Raw genomic sequence first — 23,267 nt, forward strand, 5'->3', positions numbered from 1 at the left:
TGTTAAAGATTTTTTGCAAGTTCAGCCTCCGAAGTTTAGTAGGAATTGGCCTGCTAAGGGGTGGACGTATCCTTCTTATGATTCTCAGTCCTAGGGGTAGATCTAGACGTGGTAGGGGCAGAGCTCAGAGTTCTTTCAGGCCTAGAACAGGGAGTTCCCCTGCACAATCTTCGGGTGAGGGCAGGGGCCAGTCCTTTCGTAAACAGGCCCAATGACCTACTTTTCAGCTGCCAGATCCTTCTTGCCTGGCAGCACCTTTGGGAGGAAGGTTAGCACTCTTCAAGGAAAATTGGATGTTGGTTACCCAAGACAAATGGGTATTGGATATCATATACCAGGGTTACAAGTTTTATTTCCATACCTTGCCTCCTTTCAAAGGCATGCCGGACGTTCCTCCTCAGCAAAGACTAGAGGCTCGCAAACAAATTTCTCTACTACTTCAAATAGGGGCCATACAACCCGTTCCTCTGCCAGAAGTGGGCCTAGGATTTTATTCTCGCCTGTTTCTAGTACCAAAGAAAGGAAACACGTGGAGACCAATTTTGGATTTATCCATCCTCAACACATATCTGGACATTCCCAAGTTCAAAATGTTAACGTTACAACAGCTTTTACCTCTGCTGGGCAAAGATCACTGGATGGTGACCCTGGATCTCAAGGAGGCTTACCTTCATGTTCCTATCAGGCCCAGTTGCAGGAAGTATCTGCGTTTTCGGGCTGGGACTTCACATTATCAGTTTTCTGCATTGCCCTTTGGCTTATCTACTGCCCAGAGTGTTCACGAAGGTTCTGGCTCCAGTGGTAGCTTTTTCAGGCTAAGAGGAATACAGATCTATCCATATTTGGACGATTGCCTGATACTGGCCCAAGGAAAGGACGAACTTCTTCATCATTTACAGTATGTGATGGCAGTGTTAAGATGCCTGGGGTATTCTGTGAACGAAATAAAGTCCAGTCTAGTACCCTCTCAGGACATGTGCTTTCTGGGTGTGAGACCGAATACAGCATCCCAGATGGCCTTTTTGACCCCGGACAAACAAAAGAATCTTTCTCTTTACTTCCTTCAGTTGTCTCATCAGTCCAGGCTGACTGCAAGGACAGTCCTTCAAGCCTTGGGGTTCATGGCATCTTGTATTCTGGTACTTCCCTATGCCAAACTGCATATGAGGAAGCTACAATGGTATCTCAAGAATGTATGGACACAGCACTGCCAAGATTTGGACACTGTCATTCAAATAATACCTTGCATTCAAAAGGAATTTTTGTGGTGGGCTCAGGAATGTCACCTAAACAAGGGACTCTCTGTGACCCGGCCAGAGGCGAGTCAGATTTTAACGACAGATGCCTCAGACAAAGCTTGGGGAGCTCATCTAAATGGAAAATGGGTACAAGACACGTGGGCTGCCAGACTTCAACATCTACATATCAACTTGAAGGAGATGTTAGCAGTCCAATTTGCATTGATAGCTTTCAAGGATTTACTTCTTCCAGGGCAGGTGTTGATTCAAACAGACAACACAACTGTCATGTGGTACATCAACAAGCAAGGGGAACGATTCTTATCCTCTATGCAGACAAGCAATGATTTTGTGGGAGACTGCTCTCAGTTTACAGCTAAATCTTCAGGCAAGGTTTCTGCCAGGAGCACAGAACTCCTTAGCAGATGTGTTGAGCAGACAAATTATGGATCCCCACGGTGGAAATTGGATCCTCATGTATTTCAGAGATTGACAGTGTTATGGGGAACTCCAGACATAGATCTGTTCGCTTCTCCACTAAATTACCAGCTGCCAAAGTTTTGCACAAAAAGGTTTCATCCCTCGGCTTGGAAAGTGGATGCTCTCTCATTCAATTGGAGCAATCTTCACGTGTATGCCTTTCCACCTCTGCCTCTCCTCCCAAAGGTACTGCTGAAGGTCAGACAGGACAAGCCAAACATGATTTTAATAGCTCCAGATTGGCCTCGACAGCACTGGTACCCATTACTGAGAAGTCTGGTACAGGAGCCTCCATGGCCTTTGCCTTCGATTCCTCACCTGCTGTCTCAGGAGAACAGTCATTTACTCAATGTCAAACTTCATTCTCTACATCTGACAGCCTGGCACATTCTGTTTTAAACCCTGGAGGGTCTCAGCTTCCACAACAAGTTTTGAATGTTATTTTGGAGGCCAGAAGGCCTAGTACAAGGAAAGTTTACGCAGATAAATGGAGGAGATTTTTATTTTGGAGTACTGCAAAGGATTTTGATGTTTCTAAACCTAATTTAAGTGTTGCGCTTCAATACCTTACTGAGTTATTGGACAAAGGTTAGTCCTTCTCCTCTATAAAGGTTCATGCTGCAGCAATTTCTGCTCACTATGACTGTGACCCACCATTATTTTCTCAGCCTTTGTTTAAGCAATTCCTTAGAGGGGCAAAAAATATAAGACCCCCACGGAAGCTCCTACTCCTGCTTGGGATCTCAATTTTGTGTTGGAGAAACTCACTCTACAACCTTTTGAGCCTGCAGCATCAGCAGAGTTGAAATATTTATCTTGGAAGACTGCTTTTTTGTTGGCCATTACCTCTGCGAGAAGGGTTTCTGAATTACAGGCCCTTATGGCAGTTGAGCCTTTCTTAATTTTCCACAAGGACAGGGTGTCTTTGCATACTAACCCTTCTTTTATGCCTAAAGTGGTTTCTAGTGTGGCTTTAAACCAAACTATTCATTTGCCTACTTTTTATGCAAACCCCCAAAATAAAGGGGAAAGGATTTTGCACACTTTGGATATACACAGACAGTTGCGTTATTATTTGAGCAGAACTAAAGGGTTCAGGCAGTCTCAGCAGTTGTTTGTTTCTTTTGCTTTGGGTTCTCAGGGCAAACCTGTTTCAAAACAAACTATTTCTAAGTGGATTGGGTTTTGTATTGCTTTCTGTTATTCCCATCATGGTAAGGAGATTCCAGCTGGGATTAGGCCTCATTCCACTAGGGCTACTGCCACTTCTACAGCCTTTTTAAGGGGGGTGGCTACTAAAGATATTTTGGAAGCAGCTACTTGGAGTTCAGTGCATACTTTCTCTAAGCATTACCACCTTCCACTTTACTCTAAATCTAGGGCTGGATTTGCAACTGCAATTTTGCAAGGCATGTTGGCAGCTCCTAATTCCTTATAGTTTTGCCATCCTCCCTTACCTCTGCTTTGGGATTCTACCCATATGTAAGGACTGCAGCAATGTGAGATGAAGAACATAGTACAGTTTTGTACCTACCATAAATGTAGATGTTCGAACATCCACATTGCTGCAGTCCAATTTACCCTCCCTCCTTCCCCTCTGTTGTTGAAGGTGGTGGTGTGGTTTGTGTTGTACATAGTGTAAATATGGTTAGTGCACGGGTGGTTGGTTAGGTTTTGCTGGTTTTTGGCTTTGGCCTTTCTTGTTAGGGCCTTCTGACGTCTGGGGCAAGAAAAGACTGAGGAAATGACGTCGGTCATGCGCTTTTGTACCCTGACGTCCTGATGTCAGTTTTAAGCGCCTTGACCGACGTCAGCCTAATACTTTGGTATTCGGGCCGACCGAGGACAGCGGACTACCCATATGTAAGGACTGCAGCAATGTGGATCTTCGAACATCTACATTTATGGTAGGTACAAAACTGTACTTTGCTTCCAGTCCGCACTGAATGATTGTGTTTTTATTGTTTACATATGTAACTCAAACAGTCTGCTGCTTCCAGTCCACATGGAATGATTGTTTTTTCATTGTTTACATATGTAACTCTGAAACCGTCTGCTGCTTCCAATCCACACTAAATGATTGTTTTTATTGTTTACATATGTAACGCTGAAACAGTCTGCTGCTTCCAGTCCGCACTGAATGATTGTGTTTTTATTGTTTACATATGTAACTCTGAAACAGTCTGCTGCTTCCAGTCCACACTGAATGATTGTGGTTTTAATGTTTACATATGTAACTCTGAAACAGTCTGCTGCTTCCAGTCCGCACTGAATGATTGTGTTTTTAATGTTTACATATGTAACTCTGAAACAGTCTGTTGCTTCCAGTCCGCACTGAATGATTGTGTTTTTATTGTTTACATATCTAACTCTGAATGATTTGTGTTTTTATTGTTTACATATGTAACTCAGAAACAGACTGCTGCTTCCAGTCTGCACTGAATGATTGTGTTTTTATTGTTTACATATGTAACTCTGAAACAGTCTGTTGCTTCCAGTTTGCACTCAATGATTGTGTTTTTATTGTTTACATATGTAACTCTGAAACAGCCTGCTGCTTCCAGTCCGCACTGAATGATTGTGTTTTTAATGTTTACATATGTAACTCTGAAGCAGTCTGTTGCTTCCAGTCCGCACTGAATGATTGTGTTTTTATTGTTTACGTATGTAACTCTGAAACAGTCTGTTGCTTCCAGTCCGCACTGAATGATTATTTGTATTGTTTACATATGTAACTCTGAAACAATCTGTTGCTTCCCGTCCGCACTGAATGATTGTGTTTTTATTGTTTACATATGTAACTCTGAAGCAGTCTGCTGCTTCCAGTCCACATTGAATGATTGTGTTTTTATTGTTTACATATGTAACTCTGAAACGGTCTGCTGCTTCCAGTCCACACTGAATGATTTGTGTTTTTATTGTTTACATATGTAACTCAGAAACAGACTGCTGCTTCCAGTCCACATGGAATGATTGTTTTTTCATTGTTTACATATGCAACTCTGAAACTGTCTGCTACTTCCAATCCGCACTAAATGATTGTTTTTAATGTTTACATATGTAACTCTGAAACAGTCTGCTGCTTCCAGTCCGCACTGAATGATTGTTTTTAATGTTTACATATGTAACTCTATAACAGTCTGCCGCTTCCAGTCCGCACTGAATGATTGTGTTTTTTTTTTTTTTTTTTACTGGATACAGGTGTAGTTAATTGTAGGTGATAAAGGAACCGGTGTGGTTGCTACAGTACGTAAATTAAAGCAATTCTAAACAGCTCTTCAAGGAACCGTCATTACACGTACTATTCTTTACTTTTTGTTTTGTAAATTATATATACAAAATTTAACTAGATGTTTGCTGTATGTAATAGACTGTGCATGAATAGAATCTGAAAATAAACTTTGACTTATTTGTGACTTTGTTGTATCCTCCTCTTTTCTTCAGAATTTCTTTTCCATATTAAAACTATATGAGGATTTACTACAAAGCAGACATTATAAACTTTAGACAAGATAATTTAATTGCCTTTGAAATATAGCTGATTTACAGTAAACCCTTACAATCCTTTCATTTGGCATTATTTAGGGTACGAGTATATCACTAGGGATACATAACTGTCATTACTTCTGCTCAGCCCCTGACCATTCATCTTCTGTACTGTCGAGGTAGAAAAACTGCTGTCAAGTCTCACTGCTGCTTTCAGACATACTGAGGTAGTCTCATGACCAGATCTCACATCCTCAGCCTCCCCAGGACATACTGAGGTAGTCTCGTGACCAGATCTCACATCCTCAGCCTCCCCAGGACATACTGAGGTAGTCTCATGACCAGATCTCACACCCTCAGCCTCCCCAGGACATACTGAGGTAATCTCGTGACCAGATCTCACACCCTCAGCCTCCCCAGGACATACTGAGGTAGTCTCGTGACCAGATCTCACACCCTCAGCCTCCCCAGGGCATACTGAAGTAGTCTTGTGACCAGATCTCACACCCTCAGCCTCCCCAGCACATACTGAGGTGGTCTCGTGACCAGATCTCACACCCTCAGCCTCTCCAGAACATACTGAGGTAGTCTCATGACCAGATTTAACACCCTCAGCCTCCCCAGGACATACTGAGGTAGTCTCATGACCAGATCTCACACCCTCAGCCTCCCCAGGACATACTGAGGTAATCTCATGACCAGATCTCACACCCTTAGCCTCCCCAGGACATACTGAGGTGGTCTCATGACCAGATCTCATACCCTCAGCCTCCCCAGGAAAGGTCTTGCAAAAACATAAATAAAGTTCCCAGGCAGAGCTAGTGCAGCAGTTAAACTGCAGCCACCAAAATTTACCACAGGAAAATGTCACTGTGGTACAATGCAACACCTTCTGCCCAAGGTAGGGAAGTTTATTGTCAAATGTCACTACAGTACAGTGCAACACGTTTTGCCCAAGGTAGGGAAGTTTATTGGCAAATACCACTACGGCACAATGCAACACGTTCTGTCCAAGGTAGGGATGTTTATTCATGATGTCACTACAGTACAATGCAACACATTCTGCCCAAGGTAGGGAAGTTTGAAGTTTATTCACGATGTCACTACGGTACAATGCAACATATTCTGCCCAAGGTAGGGAAGTTTATTTACAGTCTCACTATAGCACAATGCAATACATTCAGCCCAAGGTAGGGAAGTTTATTCACAATGTCTCTATGGTACAATGCAACACATTCTGCCCAAGGTAGGGAAGTTTATTCTCGATTACAGTTACAGTTTGTGCGTCAGTCACTTTGCTTTTAGAGCTTACCTCTTACTGTACTGTAATACAGCAGGACTGGCTGCCTCCTGTCCCTCTGGGACTGGTGAGCTGATATCCTTTCAGTGCAGTCATCCTTGCTGGCACTCCAGAATCTGGATTTGTGAATTGAACCCAGGTTGCAGCGGCCTCAGTCAGGGCTCCATCCTTCTATACTAAGGAACTATTGTACAACTGAAATGCTATATGACAAATTGATTACTTATTTTGATTAATTAACTAGCAAACTGCATCATCCACTAAATACTTCTCAACTTAATTCTCAAATCTATTTTTAATTCCTCTTTTTAAAAGCAATCCGATTTGGGCGTATGCCTGGAGCTGAAAAGAGAAAGCTGGTGGCAGGAATCCTTGAAGATGGTACCACTGCTTTGAATCCAGTGTCTGCAGATTTGAAAGCACTTGCCAAACATATTTATGATGCCTATCTCAAAAACTTCAATATGACTAAAGAAAAAGCACGAGCAATCTTGACAGGCAGAGCCAACAATAATCCGGTGAGTTTTAAAAATGATAAAGTAATAGAATTTTTTTTTTTTTTTTTTGCTTTTTTTAAGGAGCACAATGTTTAAGGTGCATGCCATTTGGAGAATGGATTAGCTTTGATTAACAATATGTATTGTTTTTTAGAGGGATATGGAAGATACTAGAATAAATTAATCTGATCTCATAAATTCTGGAACGCCAGAGTTTGATGAGAAGAGTAATGCATCCAAAGGGGCATACTGTGCATGAAGGAAGGTGTATTTTAAGAAAGTTGTAACAGCACCCTTGGTTGCCTTGTGAATGATTTGGCATCACATTTCATTGCTGTATGGGTTTGTGCAAACCGTGAACTACAGTTAAAGTGTGTTCTCTTATAGACTTAGTTCATTAAAGAGTAGCTCAAATGCACAGTAAAACTTAGTTCATTAAAGAGTAGCTCAAATGCACGGTAAACATAGTCAGGAGAACTTTGTTCAGTGCAGAAGATACAGATGCCACAGAGAGGATATGTTCTTAACTGTAGTTTTATTTGGTAAAGTGACCTGGCATAAATATATGTCCAAGGTAGAGCCATCGGTTTGGGTGGGGGCTGCTTTTTGAAAAGGTGATCTGCTAAATAATTAAATACACTCTAGCCGTAATGTTTCCTCGGTGCAAAGTGCGTTTTCTTGCTTGGAACACTTGTGCTGTGTCCCAGGCCATCAAAAAGATCAATTATGTGCTCCTCTGGCTGCAAGATACCAATGAAAAAGAAATTTAAAGCTGATAGAGTAGTGTCCTCCAAACCATACCACAGCACCCACTACAAAATTGTCTCCCTATATGTCAGCGAGAAAGGCGGGGGGCCTATTAAAATTCTGAAACTGGCTGAGAAAATAAGGTGACTACGGGAAGATGGGTCTATATTATTTCATCGAATGGCCACGTTGTCGAACGTTTTTTCATCGGAAATGCCATTCATTGAACCCCCACACCTCCTGCTAATTATATATACCAACTCTGAGATCGCACTACAGTTCATAGGTTGGTACTAGGCTATCAGCCCTAGGGCCTAGCCATAACAATTCCCTGGTTATTTCTTCCCACACTATTTACTTTCCTGGACCCCTGTCTAGCAGGGCAACTGACGTGATCCCCGGGGTGAATTTCCTTTCTCCCATCCAATTGTCAAGGTTCCTTTTGAAGAGGGCCAAAGAGGCACTCTGCTTGACATATATGGGCAATCTATTCCAGAGTCTGGGGAGTCTCTGGGTCAGGAACCTATCCCTCCAGCATGTTTTGTTTATTGTGATGACAAGGTTTAGATCCCTGGAGCGTGTGGCTCTTAGGGATTGGGATTTCTTTAAGTGTAGCATGTCCAACAGCTCTGGGTTTGACATGGCCTTGTATGTTAAACAGAGATCGCCTCTGAGTAGACTATATGTGACAGAGTATAGCTGGAGTTTTTTAAGGCGGCCAGCGTAGGGCATCTGCTTTAGGTCTGTGATTCTTTTAGTGAGGTATTTCTGCGGCCTTTCCAGTTGTTGCAGATGTCTTGAGAGGTGCATACCAAACGGGGCGTTGTATTCTATAATGGGTCTAATGAGGGATGAGTACAGTGGGACAATGACCTCCTTTTTTCTGGATGAAAAGCCCTTGGTGATGAGGTGTGCCACATAGAAGGATTTCCTGACTGTTGTGGCAATGTGGTTATTGAAGGAGAGACCACTGTCCACCTGTGTCCCTAAGTCTCTTATCACACTTTCGGTGTTTAGTGTACTGCTACCTATGTGGTAATTCACGGGTGCATGTTTTTTTCCCAAAGGGGATAACTATACATTTCTTGACATTGAGCTTGAGCCCATGGCTCTGGCACCAAGCATCTGTTTCTGTAAGGCCCTTTTGTAGAGTGTCCACATCATTTGGGGATTCAGTAATGGCTCCCAATTTGCAGTCATCTGTGAACTTTGTTAGCCAGAGTCCCATAGTGTTGGCCTGTACTTCAAAGAAGTAGATGCCAAACAAGAGCGGTCCCAGGACTGAACCCTGAGGTACTCCATTTGTCTGGAGCTGGATTTGGAGTCTGCTACTTTTACAGTGTGGGTTCTATCAGTAAGCCAGTTAGCAACCCATTAGGTGACATAGGGATTAATTCCCAGCTTAGTAAGTTTATCTATGATTCCAGAGTGGGGGATGGTGTCAATGGCCTTGGAAAGGTATAGATAGGCTGTGTGGACCACCTTACCCTTGTCCATGGCACTGGAGACTGATTTGAAGAAGTCAGTCAGGTTCAGGAGACAAGATCAGCCCTTCACGAACCCAAACTGGGTGGGGTCCAGTGTTTGAAGGTTGCCAATGTCTTTGTGTATAAGTTCCATGATAATGCGCTCCATGGCCTTGCAGATGAGGCTCGTCAGACTGATGGGACGGTAGTTTCCAGGATCCAATGTGGATCCCCCCCCTTGTGGAGTGGGATAACTGTAGCTCTGCGCCACTCAGTGGGCACGAAACCTGAGGTGAGACTATGATTAAACATGACACTTAGGTGAGGTGCCAGTTCATATTGTAGTTCATGTAGTACACAGCCCGGGATGTCATCTGGTCCCATGGATGCTGTATTATTAGCTTTGGAGAGTGTGTTTTTTACCTGTGTGGCCGTTATTACCGGAATTTGGCAATCTTCCGGTATTGAGATGGGCCATTTAGGGGGTGAGAGGGGGTGAAGTTGGCACTGAATCGATCTGCCAGGATATTGGTTATACAGTTAGGAGAGGGCAAATTTCCTGATCCCTACTGTAACGCGATCTCAGTCAGAACAGTTCGACGAGTGGCATTTCTGATGAAATGCTGTTCAACAATGTGGCCATTTGATGAAATAATTGTGACCCCAGGAGGATATTTCCAACAGGCACACCCCTTGTGTGGTCTTCCCATATGTTCAGAAAACTCTACCCCTTCTGATAATGTCACTTCTTTACATACACACCAAATGTTGTTTTTTTTAATCCAAATAAAAATGACTACTTGTGGGTGAAGCTTCCCAATCAGGACTTGACTGTGATAGCAGTGACTGTGAAGCACAGGCAACATGCCTAGGTGGTCCAGCACCCAACAGCCCATAGACCCTTATCCTTCCTCCTCCCCAGTTGGGTAAGTTATGGCAATCTATGAGGGATTTAGAGCTTTGTGAAGCTTACCAGGTGATGTATCCTTGGCAGGATACAACTTGTAGGCTGCTGTAGCAGTGAAGAATTTGAACATCTACTGTTATGGGTAAGTGCAACTCATGCAACTTTACTTTCAGCCTGTTGTTGGCCCTTCAATGTCTTTGCCAAATGCATAGCAGTTATGACAGCAAATCAGAACATGATTCCTGCTCACCATTGTCCATCAAACTCTGCTTGAGTCCACCTGTGGCTTGCTTTTCTTGTTTGAGAAAAGCTGTGAACTAAGCCCACTCTTAGACGATCCTTTTTAGTGGTCCTTTTCCTAGGATACTACCTAGATACTGTGCTGTGACCTTGGACGATCCTTTGTAGTGGTCCTTGTCCTAGGATACTACCTAGGTACTATGTTGTGACCTTCCTTCTCTTTTAGTGGTTACAGGGCATTGTGTCAGTCTGTATCACTCCTCTTAGATAGAACACTGCGTCATGATAGAAATACAGATTGGAGTAGAGTGGCTGTACTGGTATTTACAGGGTGAACTTGTATTAATATGCAGGTATATATGATAAAAAATGCGACACTTATGTGAACAGAGATCGGGAATTCTAACTGTGATAGTGATGGGTGATGGCCAGTCCTAGACTCCAGCACTGCAAACTGGTGACATTCAGTCTGCGTGTTGCCAGTGGTTTCCATGTTACAGGCCTTCTAACCAATGTCTTCAATTTGTTGGCAGACTGCTTGATTTGTTGTTGTGAAGGTTATTTCCTGTGCCCAGAAGGCTGTTTCTGACAGTGGTCTCCACTACTCGGGGCATTCTTTGCTATCATCTAGTCCTTCCCTATACCTTTATCAAACTTTACAAGTTGGATACTGTTCCAGTCTGTAGCATTTTTTAAAAACCATGTTGTTCTGAAGAGCATGCCTTCATTGTGAAGCCTGTACCAAGTGTTGGGGGAGAAGGGTTGTTAGTCTGATTGGGACTTTTTTTTGTTTCTGTGTGTCCTGTAGGTAGAGTATAATGTGAGGAGTACAGCATAAAGGTGCATCTTCAAGATGTAAGCTTTGGCTGCCCTACAGCATACCTTCCTCCGTTCTCCATAACTTTTTTTTGTGAAGACATAGAAGTAAGGCCATGGGGCACACCATAAAGAATTGGTTGGTTTCTTCACAGCACTGCCTAATCTCAGAGCCACAGATGATTTGATGGCAACAGTAGAATGGAGCACTAGAGGCAAATAAATAAGTGGTTTTAGTGACTTTGGAGGTAAGTCCTGTATGTCCTGTAGCCAGAAATGATGTCTGGATGCTGCACTGGGCTACCTCACATACGACATTCATATGCATGTTTGGAAAGCTGAAAACCCTGTTTGGAGAAACTGTCGTTGGATAGGCTCCTTCAGTCTCTTCTGTTATTAGCTGCTTTCCATTAACCGAACTTAAAAAACTAAAAACTGATAATGCCCTAAGCAAACATATCTCTGCCTTCCCTAGCCACAACTTCAAATTCATAGGACTCGACCAAATTCAACCTGACAGTAGGAGGGGACCTTATAACTTACTATTGGAAGAGCACGAACTATCATGGCAACTTAGAACAAATGCCTTTATGGAACCAGGACTGAACGAGCATTGTAATATTCAATGTTTCTTGAAGTTAAGGAGCCTTAATAGATAATGCCCCCTTAATTAGGTGGTTTTTGTCTATTTTTCTTTACCTTGTTTCTACCTTTGCCTTAGAATTAACATATATAAATTTTTTCAGTTTATCGGCTAAGCATAAGTGTGCTGGGAATTCTTGTAAGATCTATAAACTAACTTGAGCCTGTGTCTGGTATTCTTATAAAATTACGAAGGACTCACCCTGGCTATGAATTTATAAATATTATAAATTTATAAATGTTTAATACTTTAATATGAAGCTAAACACATAAGATGTAAGGAGAGTATTACACTATTAGGACGCTAGGTTTATAAATGCATTTCTCTAGGATATAGATGATTGTAGAGGTGTTAAGCATCCTTTGTTTATTTACTAATAAGTATATAATATAATGGGGTTTATAAAGACTTTTAATAAACTCCCTTCATAAACAAATGTTCTACGGCAACTATTCATTACCTTAAGCACAGTGAGTTCAGAATGAATTGATTGAAAATTTAGAATAGCTTAAGAATTTTCTCAATATCATAATAAAGCTTAAGGTATACTGCTAGTATCTAGCAAATACCACTGTTCACTTTAAATTCCAAGAACATTTAGTTTTATTAAGAACAGTGTTAATTAAGCTAATTATGTAATTATTCATTGATGACTGATTATATGTACTATATAAGCTGGAGGCTGTCTTGTTTGTTTTATCTGAAGAAGTCAACCTATTCAGGTCGACGAAAAGCGCTTTATGGTATTTGTGGTTCTACGTTATATTCGTGTGGTTTTATTTGTAACAGCAGTTGCAGTTGGAACTGATTAAACTTCAAGATTGTTTTACTCAACAAGAGGTGGTTTTTGGCCAGAAGTTTCCTATTTTTTGGTTCCTTGCTTTCCATTAACCATCAGAGTTTCTCCCCAACGTAGCTGAGACTGGAGAACTGGGTGTTCTGAAGTCTGCTTACAGCTGGGTTTGTTTCTTAGCCATCATGCCTCAAAGCTTATGTAATCAGTTGTTGACTAGCTTAGCTTTCCGTGGTACACGGTGACCAGTGCACTGCAGCACGGGTTTAATTTAGTCCTTATCCACTTAGGCCACATGCTGCTTGAACTTTACGTCTTGGCTTTGGGCTAGTGCCTTCTAATGTGTTAATTGCCTAGAGTAGATCGTTAACTTCTGTCCTTCCTGCCCTTTGCTGTACCACTGTCCCTGTCATTTCAGCATTGTTTTCTTGTCCTTTATTTAGCAATAAGAATTAAGCGTAGGTAGATTCTGAGGAACCTCAACTCATTCTCTGCTTCTGCCAGGACCAAGGACTCATGAGTGTGCCAGACTTTCACCCCACCTTTACTTCCCTTTGTTCTGGAGTTCAGAATTCTGAGGTTAAGAAGCAGTTGGTTGTCTAGGCCAAGTGTCCTTTTTACCAACTTTATACTTTTTTTTTCTGTCTGTGTCACTGGTGTTCTTATTTTTGCTTTCCTGTTTTTTTGAGTCCTGCACTCCTGGAAGAATGATATTTTGGAGATTGTAAGCACTGTTGTCATCTACTGTTTGTTATGAGAGTGTAATCCAGGGTGTTTAACAGCTGCTTGTGTCGCTTGTGTCACTCCTTGCTGTGTAGTATGTTTTATTGTATCATTTTGTGGCACTAGTTTCTGTCTGTCTGTTATGACCAATTTGGTAACCATTAAAAATTTAGGATTGTAATTGCAGAGTCACTGGATGTGGAGACTGAACAGACAGAAGTCTGTGATTGACATTACTTGGCATATTCCCTTTTCTTTAAGGTATTGCAGTCTTGGATTTGTTGTGCGTGTGTATGTGTATATGTATGTATGTACGTATATATATATATATATATATATATATATATATATATATATATATATATATATGTGTGTGTGTGTGTGTGTTTAGAGGTGTGCAGTCTTGCTTCCCACATCGGGAGTGCAGTGGGACATGCCGCTCCAGCAAAAAAAAAAAAAACAAGCCTACCGGAGAATTGCAGTGTTCGATATTCCTCTTCTCCTATATTTTTAGTCACTATTCAATATTCTTCTATATTTTCAGTCAATGTTCCATATTCCTGTTCTCCTGTATTTTCAATATTCGATATTCTTCTCCTATATTTTCAGTCAGTATTAGATATTCCTCTTCTCCTGTATTTTTCTGTCAGTGTTCTGTATTCCTCTTCACCTATATTTTCAGTCAATGTTCGATATTCTTCTGTATTTTCAGTCAATGTTCAAGATTCCTCTTCTCCTGTATTTTCAGTCAATGTTCAAGATTCCTCTTCTCCTGTATTTTCAGTCTTTTATTTTTCAGTCTATCAGGACACTGCAGTGCAAGTTTTGAAGTTTCAATAAAGTCCATTTTGGTGGGATTGTCTAACTGAAATTCAGTGACAGTTTTCAGTTACACCTCTGAAGGATCTTTGGGGATTGTTCACCCTGATCCTGTGGATATGGGGGGCACCTGTATCCTTCATCTTTTCATGGAATGCTGTTGTCACTGGCTGTTACCATGTTACCACGTGCCTATCGTCAATTTTAATAGCCTGATTTTTTTTCTGTAGTGGTACATGTTCTTGTCAGACAGTTGTAGGACAAGTTGTTGAACACTCGTGCCATTTCTTGTAATATACGGCTTCATTTTAACAAATGGTTTAATTCGTAATTTTAAATGTCAGTCACCTGAGGTTTGGATGGGGTTTTCTTTATTTGCGCTTTGTTTTAATACACAACTACAGTCATGAAGCAAGTCATTAAGCTAATTATGTATTAAACAGAGAATTTCATTGCTTTTATTGAGAGCTAATTCACCGCCAACTATGACTGATTTTATTTCTGTCAGTTGCTTTTTAAGAAGAAAGCAGAACAGTGTAAGGTCAATAATATTTATTTGATGCTAGAGTCGTGACGGGATACAAAACTTATTTAAACTGGTCTTGTGTTTTATTATGTAGTTCTGATGAAATCTACAGTATATGTGGACGAAAGCACATAGCCTATGTAATTTATCATTTGTGTTTCCTAGAAGAAGTGGAGTTTTATTTTGGTATTGTAAGTCCTTCTTGTTGTTACACTGTAGTTAACACTGAATTATTCAAGCGGTGACTTGTATAGCGGAGTACGTGCTAAGGTCTCTCTCTGAGATGTGACTGATAGTAGTCACTGTTACTTGTGGGGGGATGCAGGGTGCCTTGCCCCCACCAAAACAGTTTTTCTGTCTTTTTTTTTAATGTTTGGATAGTGTCAATGTTATGTTGAAGCCCTGTCTTTTAAACTGAGAATTCTGGGAATAGTGGGGTAAGGACATTTCTCCTTCTCAATTGCTGTGCTTTTTCAGAGTTACTATATTTAAAGACATGGGAGTGCAGAAGGAAATTATCCCCTGGGGGGGAAAAAAACCCTTTCTGGGTCTCATTTGCTAATTCAGTGCCGTGTGGATGTTCATATGTATGTGTGTACATATATAGGAGCATTTAATTTAGTCAAAAGTTTTTAAAGTTAACATCACTTTTGCTGACACATTTTGGTTTACAAAACAGATGGTCAGCAAGTGTGTGAGATTGACAATCCCCGGGGTTGAGGAGTATGCCATTTCCCTGGTATTGTGCGATTTCTGCTGTAGAATGTATAATTAGTAGGGAGGGCTGCAGAAGAGCAGGTACTCACACATGCACCTTTGTTGTAATATATCTGAGTAATTTGGTTGTTTTTTCCCCACTGTAATTATTCAGTATTTGTTGTATTAAGTCTAGTCTCAGCTACAAAAAGATCGGAATGCCTAGCAGGCGTTAATGGTACACAGCATCATTCCAAGTCTGTATTTCATTAGCAGCTGTCTTGTTGATGATAATCACGATGTGATAGTGTTCAATCTCGCCGTTTGTTCTTACACATGGGTTCGGAGCCGATCCTCGGCTCCGTGTCGGCCGCTTGCAAGCTCTGCATCGAGAGGAAGCTGGAGACAATCTAATACCCACAATCCCCCTCTGCCTTTACCTCAGATCTAGTTTGCCGCTGCTGCGTTCGCATCGCTGGGAGCTAGCTCGAGCATCTTGAGATAAGATATAACTTTATTTTTGTTATATTTTAAAGAAAATTTGTTCTAATAGTAACTTTTGATATACTGAGTGTATGTGTATGTGAGTAGGTAGATTTTCTCGGTACCGTTAAATTTATTAACTGGTTAGAGTTTTTCGGGGCCTACCAACCCTACTTAAATTTGACAACCAGACTTGACATTTAAATCGGATTTGACCTTTTTCCACCGGATTTGACTCTTATACTGGACTTTTATCTTTCCTGTAAAATGTCTGATAAAGTTAAATCAGGCTTTAAGCGTTGTCAGTGTGGCCAAAAAATGTCAGTTACTGACAACCATAGTTCCTGTGTCTACTGTCTTGGCCCTCTCCACTTACAAGAGGACTGTTCAATCTGTCACTCTTTTAGTGGGAGGGTCATGACAGATAGGCGCAGGAAACTCATGGACAGAGGATTATTAAAACCTTCCTTTCAGGAGGCTCTGGATGCTTCAGACCAGGCATCAAAATCCTCGAAGGAATCGAAGACGTCGGAGCCCAAGTCATCGGCTCAGAGCTCTTCGGGTAAAGTTAGATCACCGGTTCCACAGACTTCGGGGCCGAGTGTACAACTGGTGTCGGTTCCTGAGCCTCGAGTCTTGGAACCGGTGATGGAGCTCCCTCCATCGACTTTATTGAGGTCAGCTCCGTCTTCGGTTCCTTCGACCCGTTCTTCTTCCAAGCTCTCCGATGTCGATGTGGATCGTGTGGTGCAGAAGTTATTGGAGCATTTGGCCCTGTCCAAACTTATTTCAGTTTCCACCCAGTTGGTGTCGAAACTTGAAGGCCTCCCATTGTCTCCATCCATTCCTCCTCCGAGATCTGTCCAGTCTTTGGAGCCAGAAGAGGTTGATCTTCTGATTGTGGAGCCCTCGGGTCCAGAACCGTCTTTTTCTCGGTCTGTTCCTCTCACCTCGACTCCGTCGGGCCCGGTACCGGAGTCTCGGAGCCGACGATCTGTCCTTGGTTCCGGGGCCGAGAGTCGAACCGACGTTTCGGTTCCGACTCTTCCTCGGGCCTCGGCGCGGATCGATTCGGCTCCGTCCTCGGGGTCGATGCCTTCGGTGCCTGTTTCGGGGATTCTTCCCATTTCTTCGGAGCCAGGAGATTCTTCGATTCGGGACCCGGGGGCTTTCGACCTAATGAGGAAGGTGTTGTCTACCCAGACAACCACATCAGTGGAAGCAGCCTCTCCTCCCCATAAAGGGCCGTTATCCTCCTCTGCACCCACGGCCACATCCAAGCGTCGAGCACCAGTGTCTCAGCCACCCCTGGAGGGTGCCCCCTCTTCCTCGGAGGCTTCTTCGGATGCTGCCCACGAAGAAGTCCCTAGGAAAAGATTGTGTAAGAGGAGACACTTGGATTCTCCACAAGAATCCTTGACATCCGATACTGACTTAGATGAGTCAGAAGGGTCCCCTAAGTCACCTTCAGAAGATGTTTTTTTCGGACATATTGGAGATCCTGAAACAGAGAGGTGACTGGCAGTCCCTCCCCCCTTCTGAGGATGAGTCAGTTTTGCTGAAGGCATTCGGTGCTCGCCCTTCTTCCTCCTGGGTCACTCCGCCCTTCGACGAATTAATGGAACTTATTGCTCGAAGGGCGTGGGAGGCTCCTGACACAGTGGAACCAGTCCCAAGGAAACCCAATAAGTATATCACTGCACCCCAGGACAAGACTTACTTAACAAAAGGAGTTCCAGTGGACGCTATGGTGGTGGCAGCGGCCACGAAAAAGGAGATGTCGGAATCTTCCTCATCTGTCCATCCCCCTAATAAAGATTCTAGGACTATGGACAGGTATGGGAAGCGCATTTTAGTTCAGCGGCTTTTTCCATGCGATCCCTGAACTATTTGACCCACTTTACACGACTACAGAGGGATCTAGTCAAAGAGTTGGGAGATACCCTCCAGGGTACTACAGATGCTGCTGTCTCAGAGAAAGTGACAGCGCAACTTAATACCCTTACATCCATTGTGAACTCGTCCATGAGGCTGATCTCTTACGCAGCCGAAGGTTCGAGTAGGGCAGCAGCTTCAGCGATTGCTCTTCGCAGACAATCCTGGATGCGCTTATGTTCATTTGCGGAAGCCTTCAAGTCTTCCTTTACTAACGCCCCATTTGACGGTGCCACTCTCTTTGGCCCCAAAGTAAAGGAGACCCTTACCCGGTGTGAACAGGAGGGAAAGACTCTGTCTGCTGTCTGAGTCCGTTTTTCCACCCCAACCAGACCGTACCCCAAAGGGCAACGTGGTGGAAAAATGTGGTTTCAAAACCCCAAGGATCTTTCCCAGGCACACAGGGTGATGCCCTTCTAGAGGCAGAGGAGGGGCAGAGGTGGAAGACGCCGCCCTGGCGGCAGAGGGGTCTGCAGAATCAAGGTGACAGGGATACACTCCTGGTAAACCTTTCCAGCACTCCTGAGAGGAGGCCCGACTGTCCTGCTCTGGAGGCAGTCGGGGGTCGCTTAGCTTTATACCCTCAGGCCTGGCAAAACATAACTACAGACAAGTTGGTAAAAGCGTGGTTACCAGAGGTTACAACATACCCTTTCTATCCCATCCCATTCCAAAGAAAAGACTCCCAGATGTACCGCCCCATCTGAGAGCCAGCAGCTATAGAAATTTCAAAGCTGCTAGAAAAAAGAGTCATCCAACCAGTCCCAGCGGACCAGCAAGGATTCGGGACTTACTCAAGGTTCTTTTAGTTCCAAAGAAAACAGGGGACTGGAGGCCCATTCTGGACCTAAGCGACCTCAATACCTTGTCAAGAAAGAAAAGTTCGAATGGTCACGCTTCAATCGATCCTTCCATTCTTACAGAAGGACGACTGGATGTGCTCAATAGATCTGAAGGATGCATACTACCACATCAAAATGGCCAGGGCATCCAGAGATCATTTGCGCTTCCGGCTGGGGGCCAGTCACTTTCAATTTTGAGCCCTGCCCTTTGGTCTGACCTCAGCCCCCAGGGTCTTCACCAAATGCATGGCAGTGGTAGCGTCTCACTTGAGACGCCAAGGATTCCAGGTGTTTCCGTATCTGGACGACTGGCTCCTTTCTGCCACCACCCAGCGTCAACTAGTACAGGCCAGAGACTATACTCTTCAACTGTGTGTTCACCTAGGAATTTCCGTGAACTTCGGAAAATCCTTACTTCAGCCATCACAGAGTATCTTGTTCATAGGAGCGGAATTAAACACACATCAGTTAATTCTAAGACGTCCTCCAGAAAGGATACTTTCACTTCAGACTCACATACGTCTTCTTCTCTTGTCCAGGAAATCCCCAGCAAAACTGGCACTGAAGGTTTTGGGACTCATGTCAGCTTCTCTTATTGCAATACCCTTGGGAAGGCTGCACATGAGAGTCCTACAATGGCTACTGTTTGCACAATGGTCGTTCCAACAACTACCTCTAACACACGAGATTCTTATAACGAACACATGCAAAACACACCTAAACTGGTGGCTTCAACGTGCAACCTTTCCAGGGGAGACCATTTGTGCTACCCACGCCTACAGTTACGGTGACCACGGACGCTTCCCTGATAGGGTGGGGGGGCATCTTTCAGGGACAGACAGTCCAAGGCGAATGGACCAATTTGGAGTACAATCTGCACATCAATGTTCTAGAGTTGAGGGCAGTGTTTCTAGCGTTGCAACACTTTGCTTTCCTTCTTCCTCTGGGAACTATTGCAGTTCAGACGGACAACATGTCGGTAGTCTGGTACATAAACAAGCAAGGGGAACCAAGTCCTATCAGCTATGCAGAGAGGCCATGAGAATCTGGCAATGGGCGGAGTCCACGGGTCGCTTTCTAATAGCAACGCACATCCCGGGGTCATCCAACGTCATAGCCGACAGGCTGAGCAGAGCAATTCTGTTACCGCACAAGTGGTCCCTAAAACAGTCAGTTGCGAAAAAGATTTTTCGCACGTGGGGCCAGCCTTCCTGCGATCTGTTTGCGTCTCCAATGAACGCCAAATGCAGGAGCTACTTTGCCCTATTACCCCCTCCAGGGGAAGTCCCCAGGGACGCACTGATTCACGATTGGCCCCCGGGTCTCCTGTACGCATTTCCTCCATTTCCCCTGATATCAAAGTTTCTCCAGAAAGCCAGGAACCCACACAGGACAATAATCCTCATTGCCCCATTCTGGCCTCGTCAAATTTGGTTTCCCTTGCTGAAGACACACTGCATTCGGGGACCCTGGATCCTGGACCCAGAGCCAGATCTATTGACTCACTCGTCAGGGGTTCCCCATCCCGCGCTCTTGTCCCTCCATCTAGCAGCTTGGCTGCTCCAATTCCCAACTTAGCCAGGTCTGATCTTCTTTCGCCTGCAGTTCAGAATATATTAGTGGCTTCTCATAAAGCTTCCACTACTAAAACATATTCTAGTAAATGGAAGCGATTTGTATTCTGGGCGAATACACAGCAATTGGATCCTTTTATAGCTCCTTTGAATAAAATATTAGAGTTTTTAACAGACTTGTTCCATCAGGGTGCTTCTCCTGCCACATTAAGAGTTCAGTTGGCTGCCATTTCTAATTTCCATGTGGAAGAATGTGGGGCTCCTGTTATGGCCCACAGACTTTGTAAAGCCTTTTTAAAAGGGGCTTTTCATATTAGACCACCAATTAGATCTCCTCGTCACCTTGGAGTCTAAATTTGTTGTTATCTAAATTAATGTTGCCCCCCTTTGAACCAGCCTCCTCTTGCCCATTGAAATTTTTGTCTTGGAAGACTCTCTTTTTGGTAGCCATTACATCCGCTAGGCGAGTATCTGAACTTCAAGCTCTCTCCATTAAGCACCCATATTTGATCTTTCACTCTGACAGAGTTTCTCTTCGAACTAATTCATCCTTCCTTCCTAAAGTTTGTTCTATTAATAATATTAATCATCAGTCCATTGAATTACCCACCTTCTTCAAGAATCACTCCAACAAAATGGAGTATATGTTGCACAAATTAGATGTTCACAGACAGCTAAGGTTTTACTTGGATAGAACAAAAGATCACAGAAAAACTGATCCGCTTTTTGTAGCCTTTGCTGATAATAGGAAAGGAGTAGCGGTTACCAAAAGAACTCTTTCTAAGTGGTTAACGGATTGTATCATCTATGTCTATGATTCTTCAAATCAAACTCTTTTGCACAAACCCAAAGGACATTCCACAAGGTCAGTGTCTACATCCCTGGCTCATGCAGCCCGCCTACCACTAGACGCTATTTGCGCGGCTGCTACCTGGTCTAAGCCACATACATTCATTTCTCATTATAAGGTAGACAAGGTTTCTAGGGACAGGGCAACCTTTGGTTCCACTGTGCTCAAGAACGTCCTTCCGTGAGTTCCTCAGGAACAAGGAGCTAGGGACGCTACCCATGTGTAAGAACAAACGGCGAGATTGAACACTGTCACATATAGAAGTTATGTCCTTACCATAGCGTTCCATGTGGAGTGTTCATCTCGCCTTTGTTCTTACATTCCCACCCTCCCGCCCTTAGGAAGAACGTTCAGTTTTGGTGCCTGGCCTGGGGCATTCTGCTTCTGCTTTGCAGTTGTTGTGTATATAGTTGACATGTATATATATGTGTATGTGTCTATATATATATATATATATATATATATATAGACTCTTAGTTCTGTGCATATGTGATGTAAGCATGAGTGTGCTCTCTCTAGAGACTGGTTTGCTTGCAAACTAGATCTGAGGTAAAGGCAGAGGGGGATTGTGGGTATTAGATTGTCTCGAGCTTCCTCTCGATGCAGAGCTTGCAAGCGGCCGACACGGAGCCGAGGATCGGCTCCGAACCCATGTGTAAGAACAAAGGCGAGATGAACACTCCACATGGAATGTTATGGTAAGGACATAACTTCTATTTCTAGTTCTTTCTATAAAGTAAGAATTCTGAGGCATTTGTGTGTTTTTTCTTTTGTCTGGCTGTTTTTATTGTTTCCTGTTTGTCTCACCCCCTCATAATGTTTGGACAGGACTTTGCGTGCAGTAGCAAAACATTCTGGGTGAGAAAAATCAGTTGTTAGTGTTGCATCAGTGTACTTGGCTGTCCAGTTAGGTTGTCAGCCAGACTGCCTTCTGTACGGGTTCTGTACATCTTCCAGTGTCTGCTTAAGGTACTCTGGCTTCCTCCCACTTCCCAAAAATGTACCATAGGTGAACTGGCAAGGCTAGGGATTGTCCATAAGTGTGCATGCAATGTGTGTGCGTGTGCACGTCCTGCAGTAGGCTGGTGCATTGACGAAGATTAGTTTGCTAGTCAGGCGTCATCTTTCTCATGGCTCTGAAATGGATTAAATAGGTAAATGGAGAAAGAATAGACACTTCATGGAATGAGGTGATGCTTCATTTTCTGCAGAACATGACTAAAGCATTTAGCCATTTCAGAAAAAATACACCATCTAGACTCCTGCTCTCAACTTCTTTATAAATTCCTTCAATGGTTGTTGTGCAGGAATTGTAACAGATGATGTGAAGTTGTTCAATCTCGCTGTTCATTCTTCACTGATGGGTTCGGAACTGATCCTCTGCTCCGACACGGCTGACTAGCAAGCTCAAAGTTCTCCAGTAGCTCGAGACCCAATCCCTTATCCCACAATGCACTGCTGGAATTACCTCAGATCTAGCATGGATCTCTTGGTTTCCAGTGTTGCTCGAGACTTTTGTGGGAGTTTTCAACTTTCGGCAAGTTTTATATTTTTATTGTATATCTTTTATTACTGTGTGTGTGTGTGTGTGTATATATATATATATATATATATATATATATATATATATATATATATATATATATATATATATATATATATATATATAAAATACTATCTAGTTAGCAGTTGTCTTCTGTTTTCTCCCCTTTCCCAGTAAAATTTTTGATTGCCTTCGGCCTTTTGGCCTTGGGCCCTTTCTTACACTTGTTAAGAGTTCCCCTTTTGGGATTTTTGATATTGGATTGGCTTAATCCTATTTATCATTATATAGCTAAATAGTTGGTTACTAGTTGCCTTTTTGGGCTGTGTGTACTGTGCGTAGTTAGTTAGATTTCCTCTTTAACTTTAACTATTTTATAGTTAAATAGTGTGATGTTCTTCATCTCACATTGCTGCAGTCCTAACACTTGGGTAGTCCGCTGTCCCTCGGTCGGCCCGAATATCAGAGTATAAGGCTGACGTCGGTCAAGGCGCATTTGACTGACATCAGAACGTCAGGGTACAAATGCGCATGACCGACGTCATATCCTCAGTCTTTTTTGCCGCATGGTCCAATGCAGAAGCAGTGTTGCAAGTGCCGTTCGGCGTTCTGAAATTTTTCGAATTCGGAGTTTCAGACCGAAGTCAGAGTTGGTTAAGTACC

At 43.1% G+C, this 23,267-nt stretch overlaps 1 protein-coding gene across 2 annotated transcripts in view; it reads left to right on the top strand.

The window, feature by feature from the left end:
- Positions 1-23,267, top strand: part of PPARD (peroxisome proliferator activated receptor delta) — a 598,118-nt gene that overhangs the window by 437,824 nt on the left and 137,027 nt on the right. For both annotated transcript variants that reach the window (XM_044076576.1, XM_044076577.1), the window contains exon 5: positions 6,820-7,022. In XM_044076576.1, the coding sequence (XP_043932511.1) occupies positions 6,820-7,022 (203 nt within the window). The remainder of the gene's footprint in view (positions 1-6,819; positions 7,023-23,267) is intronic.

Source organism: Protopterus annectens, chromosome 7.part0 (assembly GCF_019279795.1).
Source record: "Protopterus annectens isolate FY-2018-M chromosome 7.part0, PAN1.0, whole genome shotgun sequence".
Classification (NCBI taxonomy): Eukaryota; Metazoa; Chordata; order Ceratodontiformes; family Protopteridae; genus Protopterus; species Protopterus annectens.